Source organism: Chrysochloris asiatica, unplaced genomic scaffold (genome assembly GCF_000296735.1).
Source record: "Chrysochloris asiatica unplaced genomic scaffold, ChrAsi1.0 scaffold00213, whole genome shotgun sequence".
Taxonomy (NCBI): Eukaryota; Metazoa; Chordata; class Mammalia; order Afrosoricida; family Chrysochloridae; genus Chrysochloris; species Chrysochloris asiatica.
The window spans coordinates 2547250-2558450 of record NW_006408731.1 but is presented as its reverse complement, the minus strand read 5'-3'; the positions used below and the strand labels follow the sequence as shown (position 1 = coordinate 2558450).

The following is an 11201-nucleotide window of genomic DNA, read 5'->3' as shown; positions in this document are numbered from 1 at the left end:
TGAGATGGATTGGCCAAGTGGCAGCATTGATGGGCTCAAGCGTGGCAACAGTAGTGAGGCTGGCCCAGGATCGGGCATTGTTTCATTCTGCTGTGCATATAAGGTCGCTATGAGTCAGTACCAACTCAATGGTACCTAATAACAACAACAAATGGTACTTTTGCACCAAAGGCTCTTAATTTTTATTTAGTCTGATTTATGAGTAATTTATTTTTGTTTTGGTTGTAAGAAGGCCTTCCTTATCCTAAACATAATCTATATTTTTCTTCTGACTTGTTTTATACTATTATTTCTTATTATTCTGATATTTGATTCCATCTAGAATTTTTGTCAAGTGTATGAGATGAAGCAATATTATTTTTTCTAGTGCTTAGCTACTGACCACACTTGAAGAATACACTAACTTTCTGATAATATAAAACGATTTCTTCAGCCCTCTTGCTTTGTCCCACAGGATCATAATTATCTCTTTCCAAGATTCCAAAATGCTAATATATATTGATAAGGAGCTCTGGTAGCATAGTGGTTATGAGTCAGCCTGCTAACCTCAAGGTATGCAGTTCAAAACTACCAGCCATTCTGCAGGAGAAAGATGAGGCTTTCTGCTCCCATAAAGATTTACAGCCTCAGAAACCACAGGGTCACTATGAACCAACTCCATGGCACACTACCACCACCAGTATATAGTGATGATGATGATGATACTCAAATTTTTCTATAGTCCTGACTACAAAGTCCACACATGCATTGTTCTAACCAGAAAACTTGTTTTATCCAGGATTCCTCTCTTCGTCTCAGAGCAACATGAGAACCACTTCTACCAAATCACCCTATAATAGTTAACTATTGCCACAAAAACACAACACAACAAACCGCTCCAAAACTAATGACAACTGATTCAAAACTCAGTGACAACAAGAATCATATATATTCAGGAATCTGCAGAGAATTTGCATGTGTGTTTGATTTAAGCCAGTTTCTACTGCAACAATTGTTTATTTAACTCCATTTTGCCTCTACACTGTAAACTTTATGAGTGTATAGTTTTCCATACTATATAGCAAATTAGTACAAACTTTGGGACTTACAGCAACATACATTTATCATCTCATTGTTTCTTTGGGTCAGGAGTATGTATATTGTATGTATATTGTTGTTATCAAGTCAGTTCTGCCTCACAGCAACCCTGTATAGGGTTTCTGAGTAGTGGCTGTTGAGTATGAAGCACTGACTTTGAGGTACAAACTGACCTTGTTTTGGTCCAGTGCTTATCCTACAGTGCAGAGCCATACCAGGACTCCTTTCATTCAGCATGTATTAACTGAATCCTTTTTTCATGTTCTCACAAGAATGTAAATCAAGGTGTCTACTGGGCTGAGTTCTTACCTGGAGGCTTGACTGGAAGAAGATCACCCTCCAAACTCTCTTAGTTTGGACATTCTCTGCTGGGTCTGGATCTTACATCTGGCTTGTCCTCCAATCTCCAATTCATTGAACTTGAGTCAGTGGCCTGTTCTATTACCTGCCCATCCTGGGAGTCATCAAGCCTTGTTATCTGCCAGACTTGCCTGACCTGCTGATGGGTTCATCAGCCCTGCAACTACATGAGTCAAAAACCTTCAGCCTGACATCTGACCCATGACTTGGGACCTGCCCGTCTCTACAACTGTATGAGCCATTTCCTCAGAGAGAGGTTTATATCAAGAAAATAAAGAGCCCATCCTTGCAGTTTTGTTTCTCTGAAACACTCCCATTACCAAATGTCTTCATCTGGGTTCTCTGGAGAAGGAAAACCAGTGAAGAATATATATATATATACAGCTCTGTAGGATAAGCATGGGACGACTAACTGTAAAGTCTACTGTTCAAGCCCACCAGCCACTCCTCAGGAGAAAGATGAAGCTTTCTGCTCCTGTAAATATTTATAGTTTCAAAAATCCTATACAGACAGAGTCTGTGATCGACTCAGTGACAGTGGGTTTGGTTTTAGTTTGACACAAGCCTGGATATTTAAAGTCAGAGAGAAGGTTAAAATTCTAATTTTGGTAATTCACTAGACAGATACATAGAAAGAGCACAGTGGTGTATTGGGCTGAGGCTTTCTGCTCCCAAAAAGATTTACAACCTTGGAAATCCTGTTAAAGATTGCTATAGAGTCCTGGGGAGCCCTGGTGTGGCGCTGAAGATTAATGTGCCAGACTGCAAAACCATTTGAACTGCAAGGTCGGCGGTTCAAGCTCACTAGCTGCTCCTTGGAAACCCTAGACAGGGTTTCTATGGGTCAGAACCAACTTGACGGCAGTTAACAACAATAACAACAACATGGAGTCCTGGTGTGACACTGTGGGCAAATGTGTTGGACTGCAAAGTCGGTTTGAACCAGAAGGTCAGTGGTTCAAGCTCACTAGTCACTCTTGGAAACTCTATACAGGGTCACTATGGGTTGGCACTTAACAACAACAGTGAGTTGGAACTGACTCCATGTCACACAACAACAAATATATATCAACCCCGTTGTATAGTGAGGGAGGAGTTCTGGTGTAGTTCTGTGGGTTAATGTGTTGGACTGTAAAGTTATTTTGAACCACAAGGTTGGAATCGACTCTCTGGCACTTAACAACAACAACAACAACATATAGTGAGGAAGAAATGACCATAAGTTCTGAAACCATTTGGATCTCATTCCTGAATTTAACAGTAATTTCTATATTTCAGCAATTTCTTTTTAGCCTACCAACCTATTAAATATTGCTTATTTTTCCAATTGGGTCTCCTCGAGCCCACCAGCCTTTCTGTGGGAGAAAGATGAAGCTTTCTGCTCCCACAAAGATTTACAGTCTCAGATACCCTATACAGGGTCGCTATGAGTTGAGACTGACCTGACAGCACTTAACAACAACAAAGCACCCATAAAATAGGAGATAGATGTACCCAGGGATTTATTCTTGCTTCCTTTTCCTTTCCCTTCCTTTCTTTCTTTTTTACCAGCAGGCTAATAGAAATGCTAAGGAATAAAAGAAATACTTAAGGTCACAGGCTAGTTGTAGACCTACCAGTAGTTACAGAGCAGTGGTCAGCTTGGGTATGTATTGGGTTCCAATCTGTCTTCCCTTTGTTCTCAGGCCCAGAAGGCTTCTTGCCCTCTCTGGGAGAGGCGTGACTTGGGAGGGGTGATTTCATGAGGCCTGAGTTAAAAGAAAAAATGTAATTTAAGATTTGTTACCTTAATTTAGCATTTCTAGTTTTTACTAGAGGGATGATGACCTTATTGCGTAGGGAGTAGCAGCAAAATTTTATCAACCCATATTCCCCTTCCTTGACTCTACTTCCCGAAACGCCATTCCGTAAAGTAAAAATACTGTTGTAAATTCAGAAAGCAGAACTTACAGCCAGTAAGTGGCACTGCTTGCTTGGTGCAATTATCCAGGATCCAGGAACATTTATTTATACACTTTTATCTGGCTCTACCAACAGAGCACTACTCCTACAATCTTCCAAACTCAATTGAAAACACAAAATATACATTAGTATCAGACAGAGATTTACAACCTCGGAAAGGATCTCCATGAGTTGGAACCTACTCCGTGGCACACAACGGCAACAAATATGTTGAGGGAGAAATTATCATAGACTCTGAAACCACTTGGGTTTAACTCCAGAGTTTGTGTTCAAGAGACAAATGGGAAAGGTGACAAGAAGAGAAAACAGGAAAAGTCAACCTGCCTGCTCCAATACTGGAAGGAATTTGTCTAAAGTCTTCTCTTTATTGAAATGACGTGTGACCTCTAGGGTCTGATAAATTAAATCTTGACTCAGCAAGCTTTTAGGGGCTAAATATACAGAACAAAGAATGGAACTGGAACATTCTCTCTCTTGGGAAAACATTAAATGGGGAGAAAGTGGTACAGCAAAAGCAGCACACACAGGTGCCCTCAAGGGTTGATGATTAATTCTCAAAGAAAACCTGGAGTAAAGGTCAAATTACAGCAAAAATTTCTCCAAGAACCCATTAAGAACAAAAAAGCAAAAAATGAAGTATCAGGATCTCTAGGAGCACTTCTTAAAACCAGGTAAAAGAGTAGGCTAAGATTTAGGGAGCATTCATTACTCCTCCTAAAGATGCATGAGGAGATGGGTAGTATTTGCTGCCTTCCTGGTATGTCTGTTCTCAGGGAAAAGGTCAGAAGCAGTGTTCTAAGTCATACTCAACAAAGAAAGGAGTGTTTATGGTGAGGAAGACAAGATTCTGTTCAAGTTCAACAGGTTTGGTTCATCCTAGTCTCATTTTGCTCTCCCCACTAGATGCCTTATAGAGAGAGACCTTCAAGAATCCACACAGTGAACATCTAAAGCCTCATCTTTAGATCTGGGGTATTGTTTGTTTAGACATTTGAAGAGACTAAGGCTTTTCACAACAATAACAAGGTCTACATCAGGATGAGAGTGACAAGATGCACAGGCTATTTCTTGTGGGCATGTTGTCTTCAGGAATTCCCTTGTTCCAGATTCTTGGGGTTTTTTGATTTTGTGCCAGTGGAAAAGGAAGGGGCTGGTGATCTAAAAAGTCCTCTACCAACAGATCCCTGGGAAGGTAGAAAGGACACCCTAAAACCAAGATTGCTTCCTGCCTTAACTCATCCAGGGACAGGAGTACTCTGAGCAAAGGAGGCCATGGTGGGTCCTCCAAACATCGTCTTTGTTATAGAAGTGCTGGTCCTTCCTAAAGCAAAAGGTGTTCTGTGACTGGGCAGGCCTTGGATGTTCTGGTTCCAGTCTTTTCCAAAGAGGGTGCTACTGCTGGTGGTCCCACTTGACACTGCTCCAATGCTAAATGCTCCAGAGGTGGAACTTATATCTGGGGCAGCCATGCTGATCCCAGACTCCCCATAGTCCATAAGAGTTACTAATCCCCCAAAGGCAAAAGGGCATGGGACTGTGATGCCAAGCATTGAGCTAGAAGCCCCATTCTGGTGGATCAAAAGGAAAATCTGCTGGAGTGCTGGTAAAGGTTGAACAGATGGTGGCAGGGGTGTGAAAGGTGGAGGCTGAAGATGTCAAACCCACAAAAGTTGATTGTATGGTATTGCTGAAGACTGATTGAATTATAGTTGAGATTGGGGGTGCTACTGCTGAGTCTCCAAAAATGAAAGAGCTATTAAATCTTTGGGCAAGGTCTGACTGGGAAGCTTCTTGCTTCTGCTCATCCCTCGCCCCAAATATAGACTGGGGAGTAGCTCCTTGGTATAGTAGGAAAGGTGGTCTTGAGCTTGACCCAGAGAGAATTGTGGATGTTGCGGTTGGGGTGGAACTCCTGGATGCCAGTACAGACTGGTTTGTGGCTGCGAGGGTTGAGACTGACAGAAAGTCATCCATACCCCTAAATTTGGCAGTGCTGCTGTGAGGGGATATCTGGACAGCTCTGGAAAGGACTTCGTTAAAGATCGTGGCTGTGTGTGTATAGGAGGAATGGTTGGACAGTGATGTGGGGATAAAATGAAGCCTGTGACTGAGGAAAAGTGGACCTGAAGGCACAGGTAGACCCAACAAGAAAAGTGTGGCAAGTGAAAGGGATGGAGCAAGTGTTGCTCATAGTACTGATAGCATTTGCTATACCAAAATCCAAACGGATATGCTGGATGGGGTGGTAGACTTGACTACAGGGGTGACCTTGACCAGACCATGGAATAGGTAAGTAGAGGTATGAGTTTCTGAAGGAGAAGTCAGCTTGGAGGATAAAGGCGAGATCAGGGGCACAGTGATTCTATGCTGCCAAAGATAGGCTTGAAGGTGGGAATTAAGATGCCTAGAGTTGTGGACAGGGAAGAGCTGGAAGATACTGTGGTTGTGGCTGAAATTCTAGAATATATAGAACCTCCGATTTCACTATTACGTGGCCTAAAAATGGATTTCAACACAGAGGAAGCAGAAGTTGTGACAAAAGGTGCAGATGCAGGAAGTTGGGGAGCTGGGCTACTCATCATTTTAAACGAAGTACTTGGCATGGTGATTGTTGCGAGGGTGACAGCTGATGGGTCTGGAAGCATGGCAGACCTGTCAGGCTGATAGGTTAGAGGTGACCTGGTGATGCCAGTGACTGATGATGTGGTAGAAGCTGAGGTCAGCAAGATGAAAGTAGCTGCGGACTTTGAGTCTGAGGAGATGACTGTGAGGACATAATTGGGGCCAGCAGGATGGGAGTCTTCAGAGGCAAGTGAGCCACACTTGCTGCTTCTCTGGTAGATTGTGGAAAGGTCAATGGACCTGGAGACTTTTGCATTTTCTATAAGCTTTCCAGCTGAGGATTTGTGTCTAGGGTTGGAGCTGTCCCTGCAGAAGGCAGGGTGAGAGACAAAGAAGGCTGGCTATCAGGCCAAGTCTCAGTGAGAGTCCACGGTGGTCTGTGTCTTATTCTCTTTGGACTTGTTGCTCCATTGATGTCCAGCTTTCTCAGTGAGGACTGAGCAACCAGGTTGGAGAGGTAGAGCCCCAAACAGCAGGTTCTCAGAGATAGACAGAAGCAGAGGAATCTTCTGATTTTGCTGCCCAGAACTGCGAGATGCTGCTGGAGTTTCCTTGTCTGATACCAGTGGGGGTGGCAGATTAGACTGATGACCCTTTTCTTTCTTTTTTACTGGCCACTCTGGTGTCTGGAATAATGCACTGAGACACTTTGTCTTCCATGGTTCTGGAAACTCTCCAGAAGAGCTGTAAGAGCTTGTAATGGCATTTCTTTTAGAGTGGAGGGGCCCAACTGTGTGCGCGCTGCTAAGAGGGTTTAGGAAGGAGCAATTGGGTTTCTTAGGCAAGTTGTGATCTGGACTCCATTCTTGGATTTTAACTTCAGAGGCCCAGGTCTGGGCACAAAGGAAGGGAAGACTCCATTTTTCATCAGGGGCTTAAAGGCAGATAATCTGGGTTTGGGGCTTCTTTTACTACACGGGATCTCAGAGAGTATTGGTTTTTCGAACCGCGTTCTCCCTTTCTTGCTCTCTCTGAGAGCCCTCAGCACTCTCTCCTTTACACAGGGATCTGGGAGTTCCTCTAAGGGTTGTAGCCCTGCCAAGTCGATTGCCTGCTCTGGGGAAGTGGAAGGGGATGTTCTCCGTTCAGGAGGAGCGATCTTGATTGTCACAGGGCTCCGAATTAACCTGGGATGCCGAAGAGACCAAATATTCCTCTTTGAATAACTTTCCCACCAGTCTGAGGGTAGCGGCCCCATGATGGAATTCTGGGACCACTTCATGGGAAAGCGCCTCCAAGCCTCGTTGAGCTTCCACGAGCTAGAATTGTTTGGCCCCCAATTTGGTTGCCTCCTCGAAGGTCTGTGCCTCGGGACGTGCTGGGCGCGGGAGATGAGCTGGATGCGGTGGACCTGCTGTACTCGGTGGACTTGGTGGAGGTGCTGAGCGGACCTGCAGTTCACAGGTCTCACAGACAGGTCGGCGCGTGCCTGGGCTGGGGATGACCGCTGGGGTCCCAGCTTGCCCAGGTAATTGCCCATAAGAAGCGATGAAGCGGGGTCAGTGACTTAGATTAGGGTGTCGTCTCCCGAAGCTTCAGACGTCTGTCGCCGGAGGCGAAAAGCGAAGTGTTCAGGTGACGGTTGGGATCCAGACACGAGGAAAGCGCGTGGGTCTCGAAGCGCTCTCACCCTTCACGCTTCAAAATTCGGAGACACGAGGGCCCTGGACAGTCCGAGCTCGACGCTTAGCTACTTTGGGCCCAAGTAGAGCCCCTGCCGCTGCAGCGCGCGGCTCGGGGACAACGGCAGAGTGGGAGCGCGTGGTCGCTGGTCCGGGCGTCGTTGGGGATCGGGTGGCCCGAGTCCACAGAATAGAGAAGCGTTGGGAACACCTTGGTCTTGGGAAGTCAGACTCTGGCCCTGGTGAGTATCGATCCGCTTACTGTCTCTCCGAGTCTGGGTGAGAATCAGAATTGGAGCCCATGAATAAATGGAAGCGGCGCTCGCCGAGGCGAATGAATGGAGACAGGAAGAGTGGACCAGCGAACTGGGGACTGCTGTTTGTTGATTGCGGATACCGGCGTTTATCTTTACGGTCAGTGGTGGTCCAAAAAAAAATCGTGTTCCAGATGCAGCCAACCTCCTGGCTCCATCTGTGCCTCCCAGTGGTCGAATCCAAGTAGCCTTCTGGTCATTTGCCCTTGGAGGTCGCCGGATCACTATCCGATAGAGCCTCGGATGGAGATCCAGCTCTGGTAGCGCAGTGGTTATGAATCGGGCTGTGAACCCACAAGGTCAACAGTTCAAAACTATCAGCTGTTCCGCAGGAGACAGATGAGGCGTTCTTCTCCCATAAAGATTTATAGCCTCGGAAACCCTGTACAGGGTCACTATGAATCAGAACCAACTCCACCGTACACAGTCACCACCACCAAAACAGTATAAATTCTATATAAGGAAAGCACTACTTAAAAAGAAAAAAGTATTAGGCCTCACACTTACCAATTTCAAAGCCTACTACTACCTAGTCACAGTAATCAAAACAGCCTGATACTGGTACAATGAATGGCACAATGAATGGCACATCGTTTAGAATTGAAAATCCAGAGGTGAATCTACCTACCTATGGCCAGTTAATCTTTGACAAAGGGCAAAACACATTAAATGAGCAAGAGGTAGTTTCTTCAACAAATGTTGCTGGAAAAACTGGACATAAATTTGCAGAAGAATGAAGCAAGACCCATATCTCATACTATATGTAAAAATGAACTCAACATGGATTACAAACCGAAATGTGATCTCCAGAACTATAAATATTACCAATGAAAAATAGGGACAAAGTTAAGGGCTCTGGTACATGGCATAAATATGCTTTCAAACATAAGTGAAAACACACAAACAGCAGAATATAAAATAGATGACCAAGAATTAGACATCAAAAGATTTCTGAAAGAGTGAAAAATGGAATCCACAGACTGGAAAAAAAAATTTGGCAATGACATACCAAACAAGGGACAACGCTCTAAAATGTATGGAATGCTTCAACTCCTCAACAAGAAGAAGACATATAATCCAATTTTTTAAATTGGCAGAAGACAAACACAGACACTTAACTAAAGAAGACATTCAGGTAGCCAATACACACACATGAAGAAATGCTAAAGATCATTAGCCGTTGTTGTTGTTGTTAGGTGCCATTGAGTTGGTACCAACTCACGGCAACCCTGTGCACAACAGAACGAAACACTGCCCAGTCCTGGGCCAACCTCACAGTTGTTGCCACACTTGGGCCCATTGATGCTGCCATTTTGCCAATCCCTCTCACTGGGGGTCTTCCTCTTTTTCTCTGATCCTCCACCTTACCAAACATGATATCCTTCTCCAGAGACTGGTCCCTCCTGACAATATGTCCCAAGTATGAGAGACAAAGTTTGGCCATCCTGGCCTCCAAGGAGCACTCTGGCTGCACTTCTTCCAACACAGATTTGTTGGTTTATTTGGCAGCCCGTGGCACTTTCAATATTCTCCTCCAATACCACAATTCAAAAGCATCAGTTCTTCTATGGTCTTCCTTATTCATTGTTCAGCTTTCACATGCATATGAGGTGATTGAAAATACCATGGCTTGGGTCAGGTGCACCTTAGTCCTCAAGCTGAATCTTTGCTCTTCAACACTTTAAAAAGGTCTTATGAAGCAGATTTGCCTAATACAATACGTCGTTTGATTTCTTGACTGCTGCTTCCAGGAGTGCTGATAGTTGATCCAAGAAGAATGAAGTCCTTGACAACTTCTATCTGTTCTCTGTTGATAAGAATGTTATATATTGGTCCAGTGGTGAGGAATTTTGTTTTCTTTACATTGAGATGTAATCAATACTGAAGGCTGTGCTCTTTGATCTTCATCAGTAAGTATTTTAAGTCTTCTTCACTTTCAGCAAGCAAGGTTAGCCATTTTTGTTGTTGTTAAGTACCGTGGAGTCAGTTCCGATTCATAGTGACCCTGCACAGGGTTTCTGAGACTGCAAATCTTTACAGGAGCAGAAAGCCTCATTTTTCTCTCGTGGAACAGCTGGTAGTTTGAAACTGCCGACCTTGAGGTTAGCAGCCTGATTTGTAACACATTAGACAGAAGCAAATCAAAACAACAACAAGATATCATCTTCCCCCAGCACTGATAACAAGGGTCAAAAAAACATAAAACACTAAATGTTGGCAAGAGTGTGGAGGCACTGGGAACCTCCTATGCTGATGGTGGGACTGTAAAATATTGCAACCACTGTGGAATACCATATGGTACTACTTCCAAAAATTGGAAATAAAACTGTGTGACCCACCAATCCACCTACTTGGTATGTATGCTCAAGAAATGAGAGCCATGACACAAATAGATATGTGTACACCCATGTTTACTGCCACACTATTGACAACAGCCAAAAGATGGAGGCAGCCCAAATGCCCATCAACAGAAGAATGGTTAAACAAACTTTAGTACAAACCACAATGGAATACTACTCAACAATGAAGAATAATGATGAATCTGTGAAACACCTCATAATATGGATGAAACTGGAGGACATTATGCTGAGTGAAATTAGTCAATCACAAAAGGACAAATATTGTATGAGACCACTGCTGTAAAAAGTTAAGAAAAGGCTTTTTGTTCAAAGAAGCTTTTTATGATGGTTACAAGGGGGGGGGAAGGAAGGGAAAATTATTATTCACTGAGTAGAGGGTACACACATGATAACTGAGGTGATGGGGAAAGCAATATGTAACAAGAGGGAGATTGGCACAGGAAAGATCATGGAAGTAGAAGTAACAGGGAGAAGTGCAGCTATATACTATGTGATATAGTTGTCCATAAATATTTGCTGAAGACTATTGGTTGGTTTCACCTCTTGGTTCTTACTTCTACAAACTGCATATAAAGATTTTCCTGCTGATACCATTTGCATTCCTTATAAATAGATCAGCATCTTTTTTTTTTTTTTAATGGACAACTACATACTAGGTGATATCTAGTCTAAGATGGCGGCTCGGGTAGACGTGCAGTGAGGAGCTACGTCACCAACAACACAGAATACTGGGCCAAGCAGGCTCGGGATGGTGCTAGAATGCCGAACCACATATAAAGGAATATTTAGAAGGTTGGAAGGCTTACAGCTAGGGGAATTTGTAGCAGAATCAGAAAATTTCAAAGATTAGCTCAAGAAGATAAAGCCAAATTTTACAACAAACT

The 11201-nt window shown here is 43.8% G+C and overlaps 1 protein-coding gene across 1 annotated transcript; it reads right to left on the bottom strand.

Annotated features, from left to right (window-relative positions):
• Positions 1-4460: 4460 nt before the first annotated feature.
• POM121L2 (POM121 transmembrane nucleoporin-like 2) lies at positions 4461-7501 on the bottom strand. The gene is given in 4 exon segments (XM_006872876.1): positions 4461-4999; positions 6145-6383; positions 6385-6838; positions 6841-7501. Coding segments are annotated over 4 exon segments (1893 nt in total).
• Between the last annotated feature and the right edge of the window lie 3700 nt (positions 7502-11201).